The 16,897-nt window shown below is 52.6% G+C and overlaps 1 protein-coding gene across 1 annotated transcript in view; it reads right to left on the reverse strand.

Annotated features, from left to right (window-relative positions):
* SHB (SH2 domain containing adaptor protein B) overlaps positions 1–16,897 on the reverse strand; it is a 135,324-nt gene that overhangs the window by 72,369 nt on the left and 46,058 nt on the right. The window contains exon 2 of the mRNA XM_019966233.2: positions 12,992–13,112. Coding sequence (XP_019821792.1) covers positions 12,992–13,112 — 121 coding nt within the window. The remainder of the gene's footprint in view (positions 1–12,991; positions 13,113–16,897) is intronic.

The raw sequence follows: 16,897 nt of genomic DNA on the forward strand, positions 1-16,897 counted from the left end.
GTTTGGTTGCATGGAACCCTTGGGCTTCACAGCCTCCCCAGGACCTGGTGCCCATAGCCTGGAGTCCATTGGAAGTAGCGCTTCATCTGAAATCTGCCATCCGTTTCTAGCTGACTTTGACCTGAACTCTGCGTGGTGTTATTGGAGACCGAGGTGACTCCTTGGTCTCAGCCTCAGAAAGAGAGTCTGCCCTTCTCCTGGGAATGTTCAGGACTGAGGCAGGGTAAGAGGCTGGGGCCCAGAGGGCAGCCGGCAACTTTCTCTTTGCACTGAGAGCTTCGGGATTTACAGCAAATCTTTGTCCAGATGAAAATTAGTTTCAAGTCTAGGGGGCACACAGGCTGTGTGTATTAATAACAAACAAACCCTTCCTCCTAATTTCTGGGTGCAAATTATGAAAATCATAAGAACATTGCCTAGTTTCCTTTGAGGCTCAACTCAACAAGATTCCTTTGCATGAAAGCCTAGGCAAAGCTTTGGTAGAGGTGGGTTGCTGAGCTGGGGTGGAGGGGGGTTGAAGGCGGGGTAGAGGTTGGGGAGCCAAGAGCCAAGGCGACTGCCTTGGGTGGGTGTCTTTCACAATTCAGAGGCCTCCCTGCTGCCTGTGGGCCAGTCCTGCAGCTCCTCCTTCCAGGCCTCCTTGGCACCTGGGCTCAGCCACGCCCCCGCTGCCTCTACTCCCACCACGCTTCCCAGCCCAGCCACCAGGTAGGGGAGTCTGTCCTAACCCATGCCACCCCCCCAGCCCAAGCAGACCAGTCCATGCCCTCCTCTGTAGTCGCCAGGGATGCACGTCTATGCCCACATCTCACATCCTCAACCACTGACGCAGTTCCATGGCACGGGCCACCTCCCCCTGGAATGGCCTTCCAGGGGGCAGGCCCAGGTGCCTCCGAACTCCCAGGACTACAGGAACTCCACAGGTGCTGGGCAAAACCCTCTCCTCAGCTTTACCCTGAAGGGCGGGGCTGCCCCTCCTCTACCTTATCGGGGCTGACACCACCCACCCTACCCTCCAACCAACCCTCCCCCTTCCCCCAAGAGCAGCTGGGCCAGCACTAACCCTTTTCCTAGCAGACTGTCCGCAGAAGCAGCTCTGAGCTAGGGAGTGGGAATAAAGCCCTAGAAGAGGCCAGGGAAGGCGGCGGGGCGGGGAGGTGCGGGGTTGGTGTGGTCCACTGGCTGTTTTCCAGTTCTGCTGGCTTGTGCAGTTGTGTCTGGAGCACTGCAGCCCCCACTTTCAGGTTTCTGCTTCTTGTCACTGACGGGGGTGGGAACTGACCCCCACAGATCCATCCAGTCTGACCTGAAAACTGTCCATCCCTCTCCACCAACCTCAGCCCAGGGTCCTCCACCTGCCCCCCACCCCTGCCTGGCTTCTGGAACACAGCTCCCAGGATGCCAGAAATCTCCCTCATGGCCCCTGGTTGTTACTCAAGGTTTTGCTTCTGGGCTTCCTAGCCAGTAAAATGGAAACAGCCCCAGGTACTGCCTCCCTGGGCCTTAGAGAGGGTGAGGAGGGTGCTCTGCAGGACAAGGTTCCTGATGGAAGGCTGACCGGTCAGTTCTGAATTAGAATGAAGCTGGTGGGTGGGATGGGAGGGCTTCGGGGGAGGGCGAGCCTGAGCTGGCAGGCTGGGCTGGGGTCAGAAGGTGAGGCAGAGCATGAGCAAAGCACTGAGTTAGAGTTGGAGCCCAGTGAAGAAAAAACGGACAGGAGCAGACTCTCCCCCATCTGGCACTCTGCCAGGTCCGCTGGCTGGCAGGGTCAGGTGGGTGAGGCCAAAGATGTCCCTGCTTCGGCAAGCAGGATGCTGGTGCTGAAGAAAGGTGTGAGGAAGGCTGGTCATGTGAGGGAGACCAGGGTTCAGACACTCGGGCGCCCAGCTAGATGGGGAGGGGGAGGGGCAGCTGGTGACACCCTGAGCCAAGGGAGGGTGACAAGGGCAGTGCAGAATGAAAGGCCTCCCAATCTGGAGGACACTGCGGTTGGGGCCTGGGGACACAAGTGTCTGTGCTGGTCCCCGCATACAGACCCAAGGCCTGGGAGTGAATCTACAGAGGCACAGGCAGCGGGCTAAGCCCAGGATCAGAGAGAGGGACAGGAGGGGGACCCAGTGACCAGGACCAAGGGGTGAGCTGGCCAGGGCGTGAGACCCAGCTCTGGACCTGGAAGCCTATAAACTTGGAGGGAGAGTTTACCAACTGTTTCACAACATTCCACCCAAACCAGCACATTCTGACCTGGGGACATTCTTCAACAGAAAGTTCCAGGCCAGTATCTCAAGCACTGGGTGCCAATAGTCTGACAACAAGACTTCCAAGCCCTGTGGTCCCTGCCCTCCAAGGGCCCCCAGCCCAGCAGATAAATTACAAAGCAATGTGGTAAGCTCTGTATCAGTGAGATTGCACAAAGAGTGATTGTGGAGCCCACAGAGGGGCTCAGGCCCCAGGAGGTGACCCCTTCTCCAGTACATCACTTTTCAGGTCGCCAGGTACAATTAGAAGCATGCATTCTGGAAAGGAGGGAAATGAGACATTTTATTTATTTGTGCTCACACTGCCAGTTTCAAAAAAGGACCAAAAAGGAGGCAGAGTACCATGAAAACACACAGACCAAGCTAGGTGAGAGTTGAAAGGCAGGATTCCCCAGGAGGAAGAAGAAGGGTAAGGAGGTGGAGGAGGAATAGATCTCGGGCACCTGCCAAGTTGTCCCACAGACAGAAAGTTTGCATCAAAAAAAAAATGCAAACCCATTGTTACTCAGCATCCTTCCCTCGAGCGGCCAGGCACTGACCCTGCAGGGAGAGGGGGCCTGGAATTGGGCACAATTCCAGGGAGCCTCCATGACTCAGCTTTCCCATCTGCAAGATGAAAATAATGGCACTGCTTCCTCCCGGGTGCCTTAAGGAGATTCTCGGCATAATCTATAAAAGAGCCCTTTAAATACAGCACTCTGTCACTGTTACAAACTTGCAGAAAGCCAAGCTGAGCCCTAGTTAGAGGAGGGTACAATTAATTAGTCAAATAATAGGGTGTGAGGGCAAATCACTAATCTCCCTCTTCAGGCTTTTGGAGGGGCAGAAACTCCGGTGGGCGGTCTCCTTGGGTAGGCCCTGTCAAGCAGCTCCAAACACATGGAACGCAAAGGTGCCACATCTGAACCCACTGAATCTTCCCCCGAGAAACTTCCTCCCCTTCTTGAATATGACAGGCCCCATTGGGTAACTGACACGCTCATCCTCCCACTCCCCAGGATCCCAGCTCCTCCCTCCCTCTCACCCACTGCACCCAACGGGCAAGCTCTTCTATCCCATCCACCTGCTCCCACCCACAGCACCCCACAGCCCCGGCCCTGGCTCCAGCCTCAGCCCCCTGGCCTGGATGACTGTCGCAGCCACAGGACCAAAGAACCAGTTGCCCTGCCTCTTGCTTCTCTTTGCTCTAATCCATCCTCCGCACCCAGGTGGTGTGACTTCCTAAACGGCTTCCTAACCTGCCCAGGATGGGTGGTGTTTCCCCACAGCCTCCGTGCTCTGCCCACACCCGAGGTGCGCTGCTGGGTGGATAGGGGATGAAGGAGCTTTGCTGCCTGGCGTCTACTTCTGGACAGCACTCCCATCAGTCTCTGTGCCTTCAGATCTTTTAATGTCTCTCTGGAATTCGAAAGGGCAAGAGGCAGGGGTGGGGAGATGAGCTCCTTAATTTCACATTCCCATTCCTTCATTTCCACCTTTGGGAGGATGCCTATTTCTCTCAGAGCTGCCAGGAGACAGAGAGGAATTAGGTGCTGCGTTCCTGGGGTCTGGAACCTCACACCTATGAGGCTGGTGCCAGCACACAGGATGGGGCTTGCTGCTGTGAGAAAATTCATGACAACCCCTAGAGTTCGTGCTCCTGCCCTAAGGCCAAGAAGAGAGAGGAACACAGCAGCCAGCCCCTGAGCCAGAGCTGTGCCCCTCTAACCCCAAAGACAGCACTGAGACCATCCTGCCTCCTGAAGGTGGCCAGGGCTCTGGAGACAAGTCTCCATTCTGCCCTTGACTCTGAGAAAGCCGTTGAGCTGCAGTGCCCAGAGGCCGCGGAGTGTCTGCGAAACAGACCTCCCAGGACCAGAGTTCCCAGAAATGAGTTTATGGGAATCACAGTTACGTAACACTCCCCTTTGATCCTGCACCCAGAGCGAAAGCTTCACAAGAACAGGGACTCGGCTTGTTCACCACTCAACCCCTAGAGCACAGAATGGTGCCAACGCACAGTGGATGCCTGCAAACATCCATCCAATGAACACACGCATCGCACATGGCTCCCTGACTCAGCCCTTGTGACTTCAGACAGCGGTTTCTTGGCAAAATAGAAAAAATTGTTTATAGCAAGTAGCTGTTTACTGTTTGCTTTCTTCCCATTCATTGATTCTTCACCTAGACTTGTTTCCTGGGCTCATTCATTCACCTGGTAAATAGGTACTGGGCCCAGAGATGTGAGGATGGGTAACACCCAGTCCTCGCCTTCAAAGAGCTCTCAGCCAGGGAGGGAGCAGAGGGAGGAGGCACCACTGGAGACCCCAGGGCGCCCCGCAGCACAGAGACAGAACTGATCTCCAGGGTAGAACAAGGCACCAAGCGTCTCCTGCCCGACTCCCACCCAAGGTCAAGCCAGCTCCTTCTCTGCCCCCCACCCCCCCCACCAACTCAGCAACTGGTTAAACTGGGACTTCCAGATCTGTCACCCTTCAAGGAGGATGTGATGTCTCTGGGCTCCTGAGGGGGCCCCAGCATGTCTGTCACCCAGCCCCTCGTCCCTGGAATTAATTAACAGCCTTACACATTCAATGACTATTTACTGAGTCCCAACTTTGTGCCACATACAACTTTAGCTACTGAGGTTATAGCAGGAACATAGCGGACATTTCTGCCCTTGTGAAACCCACATCTTAGTGGCAGACAGACTATAAATGGATGAAGTGCGTTAAATAGCAGAGTTAAGGAACAAAGTCAAGCAGAGAAGGAGAGGCAAGAAGTGTTGCAGATGGGTTGAAATTTAAGGTAAGTGGCCAGGGAAGGCCTCAATGGGAAGACGGTTTCGAGTCAAGATGTCAAATGTGGCTCTGCTTAGCGCCCCCTTGCCGTGCAACCCACCCTGGTCTTCAGGAGCCCTTCCCACCCCTTCCTGTATTCTCTTTTCAGTGTCATTCTGCTTGGCCTGTTTCATACTACAGACACCAGTGTTTGAGTCCTTGTCAAGCTCCCCATGCCACCAGGGGCCCCTGGAGGGCAGGGGCCGGGGTCTGGCACACAGCAGGAATGCCATCAGTGACTGTCAGCTGTCCATGGCCTGTCCCAGTCCTGTCAGAACTTTCCTGAAAAGCTGAACACGCTCAATGTCAAGGGTCAAAAGGGCAAGGGGCACTCGGGGTAAGAGAAGAGGAAGTGACTGCCAGTGTGGGCCTGCTGGTCACCACGGGAACCTGAACTTCCTGCTGTCCTTCTCAGCAGCTCCTCTCCCCACCCGGCCTTCCCAGTCCTGGAGCTCAGCAGGTAAGCAGCACTGGGTGTGTGTGAGCTGTGCTGTTTCTCAAGAACATGAAAGTCATTGGGTGACTAATCCAAAATCTATTTACACTTGATTATCTCTTTCCTGTCTGGTAGGTAAGTCATTCTGGTAAATGATAGACCAGCCAGGGAACTCTGCACAGTCCATGACCAAGCCTTCTATCTGTCAGGCAGGAGAGTGCCTGGGCAGGTTTCCAAACATTTCAAAACCAGAGCAGGAGCCCTGTGTTAGAAGTCAGGAGACCTGCTCTCACACAGCTTGTGGCTGTGTGACTCTGGCCAGCTTGTGCCCCTCTCTGGGCCTCATGTGGAAAGAGGGTGCTCGGCAGAAAGACTGCTCTTTAAGGGGAGTGCCATCTGCCATCCCCCAGCCGGTGGAGACCTGTGACGCTCCCCCTCCCCAGGACAGGTTGGAGCCTGAGGCAACTAGGAAAGCAGGCAGACGGAAAGGAGCACGGGGCTTGTACAGGGTGAGGGGAACGAAGGGTGTGGAGACTGTTCGGATAGCCGGGCTGTGGAGGAGGCCAGGTGAGAAGGAGAGACGGGTGCACAGACATCCTGGGAGCAGAGTCCACTGCTCCACGGTGCTGCAGAGCTAGGAAGGGCCTGGGCTCAGGGGCCCAGACGGAAAGGCCCTTTACTTGCCCACTACTAAAAGGACAGGAAAATAGTGTTGCCTCAGGCTATTATACAGAGAATAGATAAACAACAAGGTCCCACTGTATAGCGTAGGGAACTGTATTCACTACCTTGTGATAAACCATAATGGAAAAGAATATTTAAAAAAGAATGTATAGGTGTGTATAACTGAATCACTTTGCTGTGCAGCAGAACTTAACACGCTGTAAATCAACTATACTTCAATTTAAAAAAAAAAAAAAAAAAGGGGATTGCCTCAAGTGGGAGGGCAGGGACGACAGTGAACATGTAAGGAGGGCAGGAATCTCAGGCAGGAGGCGGCCCCTCTCTCTGATGGCCAGGCAAGACTCAGAGGGCGCCTTCTCTGAGAAGCATTTGCTAGTGTTTGGGGATTTCATTCTGGGATTCAAGACTAACAGCTCCAGGAATGGCATCTGGAGGTGGCCATCCAGAGGGTACAGACTTGAAGCTCCTGGGACAGTGCCACGCCAGCTCTTCCTCACAACCTGGCAAGACCTGGGCTGCTGCTACGAGGAGGGCAGTGGCGGCAAGGTGCGGGTGGGGTTGTCAGGCCTGCCCAGGACAGCCAGAGAAGCCCACTGTGACCACAAAGGCAGGAAACCTAAGGGCTTATAAAGACCCTCATTGAGCCTAGGGAAGAAGGCAGCATCTGGTTTTTCAGATGAGGCAACTGAGGCCCAGAGAGGGGAAGCAACCTGCCGCAGGTCACACAGTACACCAGAGCAGAGCCAGGGCTAGAGTCCACATTCCTGCCTCCTCCCTCCAGAAACAGGCCGCCACTGGAATACAGAGACTTGAAAGTGGTACACAACCATCATTCTCTCAGAAAGCACACTGCCACTGGAAGAGGCCACTCCAGAGGATAAGAAGATATGAAAGGATGACCCCACCTGCTCCTCCACCTTTAAAATCAGTGACCTCCCTGGCAGTCCAGGGGCCAGACTCCCACACTTCCATTGCAGGGGGCATGGGTTCGATCCCTGGTCCCGAATGCCATGGCCAAAAATAAAAGTAATCAAATCAAATCAGTAACTGGCTTTACCTGGAGAGTGCCCATGAGCACATGGAGTTTAAAAGGGCATAAGGCAAGTCGTGAGCAGCAGGGCTCTGTGTGAAATGGTTTTCTTTTAATTTCCTCTTATTATGCTATAAAGTTGATTTTATAATAAAAACATGCTAAGGACTTTTAAATGTATAATTGCTTACATATTAAAAATTATATGAAATGCTTTCAACTAATGCTTATATGATTCATCCTGTGAGATGACACTTTGAACAATTTTATATAGGATGGGGGGTGGGTGGGGGGAGTCACACCTCAAAATGAGGCCTAAGTAACTGTAAAATTCCCAGTTATTTTTGCAGACCCTCTGGGAGTCCAGGACAGATGTGAGTGCATTTTAGCTAAAGGCAGGGGCTCCAGGGGGTGCTGCTTTTCCTGGTTCTGCTGCTTACTTAACCTTTCTGAGACTCAGTGCTCTCATCTGTAAAATGGGGATGATAGTAGTACTTAAATCTCATAGGTTCCTTGGGAGGACTAAATGAGCGCGTCAGGGAAAGGGTTTGGACCAGCGCCTGACACAGAGGAGAGCCCTCTAAAAAAACAAACTCCCACCTTCCTTGTCACCACCATCACCGTGGGCATCTCTGAGAATTCCTGGGGTTGAAGGCCTGGGGAGGAAGGATCCCGGGTGAGAAATATTTTGTGCCTTTAGGGTAACAAGGGCCTGATGATCTCATCCATCTTTACATGCTCTTGCCCCGTGCTTTTCCTATCAGGATCCTATCAGAAGCCTCATCTCCTGCCACTCCTCTCGGGCAGAGAGTTCCCACACCTCCATGCCTTTGTTCAAGCTCTTCCCTCTGCCTGGCTGCCAGGCCCAGCTCTCACCCCCACCATTCTCACCTCCCACCCACCTGGGATGGCCCAACAGGAAGCTGTTGTCTCTGCTCTGAACTCTTGGAGGTTTACAGCTCACCTCCACGCACCAACCAGCCCTGGGGTCCATGTCTGTCTCCATGCTTCACAGATATTCCCAGAGGCAGAGGCAGTATTTGCCTAGGCTACATGGTCCAGATGCCTACACAGCAGGGCTTGGCAAAGGCTCCGGGTACCAAAGTACTGCAGAGGACCTGGGAACCAACTGCTCCAGCGTCCTGCTTGTTTGGCCACCCACCTCCAAATGGGTTGGAGTTAGAAATGCAACCTACTCCAGCATTCTTGCCTGGGAAATCCCATAACAGAGAAGCTTGGCGGGCTACGGTCCATAGCATTGCAGAATCGGACATGACTGAGCAACTGAGTATGCATGCATGCACTCCAAATGGGCAGGGCCCCGATGGGGACTGGTCAGAGAATTCAGCAGCACAGAAAACCACGTGAAGGACCAAACAGGCCCTCTGCCCCCAACATCAACGATCTCAAGCACATGTACGAAGTTTGTTCCTCCACCCAAGACTCACATCAGTGTTACATGCCTTGTTTTACAATGCGGTCCCCAACACGCTAAGCACCCTGGCCCACACAGTCACCCCAGTGGGCCTGACTCAGCCCAACACCCTTCCCTCTGCATCAGTAGGTGTCTCTGTGCATCTGGAGCTCTCAAGTCCCAGCATCAAGCCTCAGGGAAGAAGGAGAGAATGGGCTGCAAAGCAGGGTTTTGGAGAGGGGTGGCATGATTCTACCAGCTCAGTGGGAGGTTTGGCCTGGGGACACTAAAGGTAGACACAGGGGCAGGATGGACATCAAGAAGTGGTATATCCTTCCTCTTCAGCGCACACATGGAAAAGGTCAAGACCAGAACCTGACCTCAAGGGATGGGCCAAGGAATAAGAAAAGGGGAACCAGGACTGAACAGTTGCTGTGAGTCAGGCTGGCACTGAGAAAGGAAGCTGCCAGCCCTAACCAGATCCTCTCCTATTCAGAGCTGGTCTCAGGTGCTCCCTTTGTGGGACTGGTCCTAGGTGTCTAATGACAGGGCAGGGCACAGTGAATCAGGACACCCTGGAGCTCAGGGCTGGCACAGGCCTAAGAGGTAGCTTGAACCAACCACACATCTGAGACTTCACTACTTTCATGTCCTCTCCCAGTGCTGGTTGTCTTGCCTCTGCTTGGATGCCTCTAGGGATGGGCAACTCAGTACTTCACAAAGTAGCTTCATATTTAACCAGAATGTTTTAAAAAGTCTCAAAAGGATCATGACCTTTTTGAGCTTCAGTTTCCTCACCTATAAAAAGGAAAGCTGGGACTGGGTTACTAGCTTTCCAGGGGGGTTCCATAGAGCCCTAGGTGTTAACTCCTTAACACCTAGGTGTTATCTCCAGAGCTGCTGTTGGGGTGAGAGAGGTGATCAGGACAAAAAGTGAGGTCCAGGCATACATGGGTTCTGAGGCTCCATGGAGACTTGACCTCCATTTTGGAGCCACAACCTAAATCCCATGGATGACACTAGGGGAGCCGACGGGAGAGGGTGAGCTGAAGCAGACAAGAGGGAAGTGGGTAAGAGGAGCCCCTGGAAAAACAGGCATGCTTCTCCATGCACTCTATCCTAGCTACAGCCAGTGGGGTGGCCTGAGTTCTCCGTTCACCAAATCATACCTCCCACAAGCTCTCTACCGCTTGCTGCATGGTGCCAAGACTGCAGAGAACAAAACCTTGCCAGTTAATCATAGGCCCCCTACTCCACATGGGCCATGATGAGGAGGCTGAAAATCAAGCTGGACAGACCCTACGTAGCTGTTAAACAGGGTGTTGGCAGACAGCACCCCCAACTGACTACCTGGCTATGTTGCCTTGGAGCAATTACTTAATATCTCTGTGCCTTAGTTTATCAGGGGAATGGGCACCTACACTTCAAAGAGTAATGGTGAAGATCTGACAAGAATTCACACCAAGTGCTATAAACAAGTATGAGAGAACTTGGCAATGGCTGCCACTGCTGCTGCTGTTATTACTGATCTATCCTTCCTTAAACCGGGAAAAACAGAATCACAGAACGTGCTACCCAGGGTCAAAACAGCTAGTTCACAGCCAAAAGCGGCTACAAGTACTAGTGACTGTCCACTCTAAGGCACCTGCTTCTCAGTGAGAAACTGAGGCCCACTTGGTGGCAAGTGACCATCCCAGATCTGCTTGACATCAGCCTGGTCTCCTTTCAGACCAGTATAGAGAGGCACGCCATCTCAGGCACAGAGGCCGTGCTCATCCCAGGAGCATTATTCTTACATACCAAAGAGACCTGCCCCGTTACTAGAAGCTACGTGCACTCACACACATAAATATTACAGCATCAAAAAAAGAAAGGTCACCCTAAAAGGTCGAACGTAAACTTGTTCTGTGCCACCCCTTGCTCGGCTGCCATCCCTGGCACCCACCTCTGTCACCTCCCCTCCCATGCGAGCTTCACGGCAGCTCAATGAGCTACTTCCTGGAACACTTACACGGTGCTGGCTAACCCAGCCCCCAGCCCCGCCATCAGTCACTGCGGTGATGGTGATGTTACACACAAGGAATTCCAAGTCAAAGGAGCTGCTGCAAGGTCATTACACCCAGAAAATGTCCAGTTTAATCACCTATTTCCTTAAAAACATAAAAACGTGGGTAAATTTGAGCATAGTCTCCAAGGTACGAAGAAAGCACGGAGCAGAAAATAGAAGGATGCTTCTTTGGACAGAGAATGCCTGAGATCTGAACAGGTTTCTGGTAAACTCAAACTGCCCTGCATTGGGCCTTGCCCCTGTGGGTGTGCCTCATTAAAAAGTCAAAGTCCCTCAGGACAATTCCACCTGGCAAATCAGCTCCTCACCGCTGCGGTCCACGGCAGCACCCAGGAGGAGCCCGGCTCCACTCCAGAGACGCTGAGCAATTGCAGACTCTCCCCAAAGTCTGGCTCGCAGCAGATGCTCCCACCCACCCTTGTCAGCTCCCCGCCCCCATGTTCTGAAGGTGCAGGTCTGGATCTGTAATGCCTTCTCCCTTTTTTGCTGGTGGGACCCCAGGGAAGTGACTTGTCCAGAGCCTCCATCACCTGTGAAATGAGACAACACTTCCTTTGCAAGGACATGGTGAGGCTTAATGAGCATGTATGTCAGAGCGCCCACAAAGGCTCCTCTGCCAAGAGAGATCAGGAAGATGGGAGAGGGCATAAGAGGTGGCCCTCAGGAGTCTGACCAGTTGCTTCCTGACTCAGCCCTTCACAAAGCAGCCTGGTGTTCTGGAGCCTACACAGGTAGCCAGAGAATTGCTTTCCGTGAGCAGGAAGAACATGAGGCAGAGTCCTGGAAGCAGGGCCTGGACTGATACTCAGATTCTTCAACAATTATCCTAGAGGGTCTCCGCAGCCCGAGAGAAACATTCAACTCAGGCCCAGCATGTGCTAAGAGCTCAGTAACTGGTGCTTCCTTTCCCTTTCTCCTCCTCCTCCCCCTCCTTCTTCTTCTCTTCAATATGTTCTTTTATTTTTTATTTTACTTTTTGGCCACACCACATGCAGGATCTTAGTTCCCCAATCAGCGGAAGCACAGAGTCTTAACCATTGGACTGCCAGGGAAGTCCCTCCCTTCCTCCTTTAAATTCAGAAGGAATCAGGAGAACGTGCTCAAAAACATGAACACCAAATAAACAATAAGAGGGTCACAGAAGGAGGCACCTGAATCCCAAACCCTGAGACATATGGGGCACCGACTCAACAGGCTCAGAATTCAGGGCCACCTGCCTGTGGTCTGCAGTACATGGTGCCCCTGCTCACATCACTGTCCTGCTCAGGGTCAGAGCAGGCCAACCCACGAGCGTTCTTCCATACCTGGACCATCCTCCTGAACCAGGGGGACCCTCATGGAGGGGTTCTCCCCTGCTTGTGATCTCCCTACCACCCGCCCATGCCTGGGGTCTGTCAAGATGGCTGCTACCTGATATCTCTTAATTCTTTAAAGATGCTCTGGAACTTCCCTGGTGGTCCAGTGGCTATGATTCTGTGCTCCTCAAGGCAGGCGACCCAGTTCGATCCTTGGTCTGGGAACTAGATCCCACATGCTGCAACTAAGGATCTCGCATGCTGCAACAAAGACTGAAGATCCCGCATGCCACAATTAAGACCCGGTGCAGCCAAATAACCATTTTTTTTTTTTTTTAAGATGTTCCAAGTATTATTCTGGTGAAAACAGACCCCCCCAGGATACCACATACCCGGCCACATTCTTCTGGGCCCCACACTGCTGCTCTGACAGGTTTCATTATCAAGGGCCAATAGGAAAACAGTTATAGGAGGAAAGTCTCTGTGTTTCCTATAAACCTGCCACAAAGACCATGGTGCTTTAAGCTGCTTCCTGTCCTAAAACAAAGATTTTCTTGGATGGGGGCAGGGATAACTTTGTCCCTAAAGACCTAGTCTGCCCCCTTCTACTAAGTAATAAAAGCAAGGTAACTCTGCCTGTTTCTCTTATTGCCCTGGATGCTAGGAAGCTCCAAGCTTTCCACCTCAAAAGCTGTATCTTTTTTGAATTAGAAATTCCTAAGGGAAACTCCCCCCACCTCCCCACTTACTTCTTGATGAATTCTTGATGAATTGTACTTAGTACCCTACTATCTCTGGACAGTCACTGTGCCCTGCCGGGTTCTTCCTGAGGTCAGTGAAACCTGAACAGATAACCTGTGGTAAAGATTCAACACAGTGCCACCCCCCAACCACCACCTCCAAAGTACACACCTTCCCCTGCAGAGGCTGGCCGGTGACCATGTGACCCATCCACCTCCCCGCGGAGTTGCAAGTGTCTGTGCTTACCAGTCATGATCCTCTGGGCCTCATAGGGCTCCATGTAGCCTGCGCTCTCTCCCTTTCCTGTTTTGCTTTTGAGATCATTCTTGGCATCAAAGGGGTCCGAGTAGTCATCAGCGATGGTCACCTGTAGAGAAGATGGCAAGGGTGTGAGTCCACCTGGGGCTTTCTACTTCACTTCTGTTCACAGCCAGGCTTTGCTTCAACAAATATAAACCGAGTCTGTGCCAGGTGGGCAAGGAAGGGGAGGTGGAGGCAGGAGTCTGAACTGGTGCCCACCAGCAGGGAGCTCTGATTCTTGCAGGGGTAACAGGGAACCCACGTTGCTGTGCTCCATCCTAAGGGAGGGTCCTGGGCCTGCACAGGTAGGATGGCTGCTCCAGGCACAGTGAAGTGAGAACAGAAGCACAGAGGCAAGAACCTGGAGGGCGTCTTCGGGGGATGTGACTTGCTTAGAGTAATGGAATGAATGTAGAGGGAGGAAAGTTGGAAAGGAGCTCGCAGAAAGCCCAGAAATGCTGACATGCTCCTGGTGCTGGCTGAGGCATAGAAGAGTTTGTCTCGAGATAATTATGTCCAGCGTTCCACTTTCCCAAATCTGGAACACAACCATGCCTTGGGTAATCAAACAACAATTCGGTGAGATCAACGCTCTGCAAAGATGACTGAAGCCCCAGCCGGGCCCAGTGAAAACACAAGAGCAGCTCGGGGATGGCCAGACAGACTGCTAAGGGCAGCGAGGGCCTTGGAAGCCACATATCAGAAGACTCTCCTGTGACAGATGAGGAAACTGAGGTCTAGAGCGGGCGGGGGCTGAACCGAGACCCTTGGCTGGTTCCTCTGCCTCCTTCCTGGACTCCTCATTTGTCTGTATTCCAGAAAACAACGAAAGTTCCACAACAAACAGAGCAGTCACCTGGAGCCAGGTGGTGGGGGCAGCCAGGGGAGTCCCCGAGATCATAAAAAAATCTGAGTTTTGAATACTTCAAAGCTTTCTCTTTTCCCAGGAGAAAGGTAAAAATTCCCAGTTGCATGCTAAAAGCAAACACAGCAACTTTTCTTCTCATTGGAGGTGCCCCTTGGGGCACCCTCACCAGAGGGGAAAGCACAGGTCCCTTTTCAACGCATCCTCGCTCCACCAAAACTCACTGTGACTTGGGCTCCTTTGGTCCCACATCTAGCAAAGGGCAAGTCCTCAGCCTCCCAGCCAGGGCCACCCAGCTGCCTCTTTTGGGAGGAGGGGGGCAGGTTAGCCTGTCTCTCAACCCTTGGGGTTTCATGAATTGTTATTTAAATTGTAGGTTTAATTAGAAACCACAGGAGCCTCCACTCTCACCCAGCTCCTGGAATGTAAGGCATTTGAGGGGCCTGTAAACCCAGGGGAAGGGAAAAATCCCCCTTTGTCTGCCGGGTAAGTGGCAGTTTGTGGCAGCAGCCCTGGCCGGGTGAGCAGAGTGACCTCCAGCTGCCCGGAATGTGATGCCCACGTTAGGACCGCGGGCAGCTGCCCTGTCACCAGCATGTGGCCAGGACGGCCGGCGGGAGGCATTGCACACAGCAGTCACTGCTCCCTGAACAAGGGCAGGCTTATCCGTGAAAGACCCAGGGCTGGAGCACCATCTGAGCATGTGCGGGGCCCGCTGCCACCGCTCCGAAGCGGCTGTGGGTCAGGCTCTAGTCCCAGTGGAGGCGCTTCCAGATGCTGACATTGTAATTGTGGCCTTTCTGGGGACTCCCTGAGCTCAAATGACACAGGCAGGGAGAGATGGGGGAGAGGAGCGGTAGGGCCTTTCATGTCTTCCATATGATATTTCTACTCTACCATTTGCAGAACACATTAGGGAGAAAATTAGACACGTGAACCACTGTCCTACAGAACAGCTCAGATGCAGATCTGGGGTGCATAGGGTTTTGTGTCTCAGAATTCAAATGATGAACCTGCTGTGGATGACATGTAATCTCATTTCTCTCGTCCTCGCCTTCCTTGCAGTCTCTTTTCTTCGTGAACACCCTCCGACTATTCTGCAACGAGGAAGGGAGCAAATATTTCCCTAAGAGAAAAAAAATCACTTTGGGGGGATTAGCTGGGGAGGGTGCTCGGCTGCGTAATCTAGAAATCAACATTCCAGCTCCTCCCGGAAGTGCTCAGTAATTTGCAAACACGGAGGCAAGAAGGATACAAACCAAATCTTTGTTCGCCCTGGGACGGGAGCTCTGGGAGGCCTTCGGTTCAGCAGGCGCTATCTGTATTTTCTAATTAAAATGAGATCTGAGCTCAGGCTGTCATGGGGGCCCTCAGGCTGCCTGCCCTGCTTGCTTCCGTTTCAATAAGAATTTACAAATCCCGAAACCAGGGAAAGCTCCTGGTCTCTGCTGACATATGGTTCTAGTTATACCTGCTGACAGTTTGAAAATCCTTCCGTTTACAAAAAAAACAGTTTAGAATTCTGTTAGTTTAAGAAGCAAATCGGAAGGTTCCTAAAAATGTATAATATTTAATCAATTTCCTTTCAAACTTCAAAGTAAGGTTGGTAGAGGGGAGGGAATTTGAGGTTTAAGCAACGTGAAACTCGGCAAACACTAACTGAGCTGTCTGACCTTTCACAAAATCTTGTCCTGGTTTTTGGAGTAAAAATTTAACCAAGAGTTAGGAGAGTTGAGTAGGGAGCTTAGCCATGCAATGTGCCACCGGCCTCAAGGGTGGCCACTATCCAAGCTGCCCAGGGACACCACGCTTTGCTTTAAAATGCCCCTGTTAGTGGACAAGTACCTTAAATCTAATTAAACAGTTCAAGCAAAAGGGAGCCAACCGGGACCCCTCTGTAGGTCAGGCCACTCAGGTATACAAGAACCTTTCCGTGATTTTGATCTTGAATAGGCAAACACCCAACAGGGCACTGGACCCTTCAGATGGCCAGTTTGCCTTACACAGGCAGGTGCAGAGCTGAGAGGGGAAGCCAGGCCACTGGGCCCACCACTCCCCAGGGAGGAGAGCAGCAGAAGGACGGCTGTTGAGTGTGGCTGCCTAACTAGATGTGGCTGCCTAACACATCGTCTTTCATGGTTTTGGCCTCCTGGGATGGGTGTACTGCCTGCCCCTCTCCGAGATAAGAAGCCAGGTATGGCTAAAAGCCAGGCAAGCCTTTTCTTGCTTTCAAACAAAATTGGAGAGTCCCAGGTTAGCCAGTGGCCTGAAGGACTTTCATAGGTTTATAAAGCGGTGAAACTGGAGCGGGGCGGGAGCGAGGCGGGGAGGGTGGGTGCTGTCCTCAAGAGCCCTGTCCCAACCTCCCGTTTTTGTACATGGCCTACAGCAGTCCCTGGCGGCTCAGACAGTAAAGAATCTGCCTGGAGTGTGGGAGACCCAGGTTCGATCCCTGGGTGGGGAAGAATCCCTGGAGAAGGAAATGGCAACCCACTCCAGTATTCTTGTCTGGAAAATCCCATGAACGGAGTCTGGCAGGCTACAGTCCATGGGGTTGTGAAGAGTTGGACACAACTGAGCAACTTCACTTTCCTTGCCTTTCCACAGCAGTCCAGAGGATTCTAGAATCCCAGCACACTCAGTGCCCCTCTGACAGGGCTCTGGAGTTAGCCCCACAGGCCTCCTTTCTGCTTTGCACACACTGCTGGGTGGAACTGGTCCATCCCTGACAGCAGTCTGAAGCCTGGGTTTTCGCGAGGATTTAGTTTCATGATGGGAGGTAGTCTTTCAATTCACCCCCAAAGGGAAGCACTAAAGTGGGGGCCTCCACTTGGGCACAGGCCCACGTGCTTTAACGAGACAGTGGCACTTGTATGGAGAACCGGGTCCTCTCTCTCCACAGGCTCTGGGTGGAAAGGTAAATGGTAGAGCCACTGTGAAGGCTAACTTTGGGCAGAATCCACTAAACTCCAAAAAAGCACGTGGTT

The sequence above is a fragment of the Bos indicus genome, chromosome 8, assembly GCF_029378745.1.
Source record: "Bos indicus isolate NIAB-ARS_2022 breed Sahiwal x Tharparkar chromosome 8, NIAB-ARS_B.indTharparkar_mat_pri_1.0, whole genome shotgun sequence".
Taxonomy (NCBI): domain Eukaryota; kingdom Metazoa; phylum Chordata; class Mammalia; order Artiodactyla; family Bovidae; genus Bos; species Bos indicus.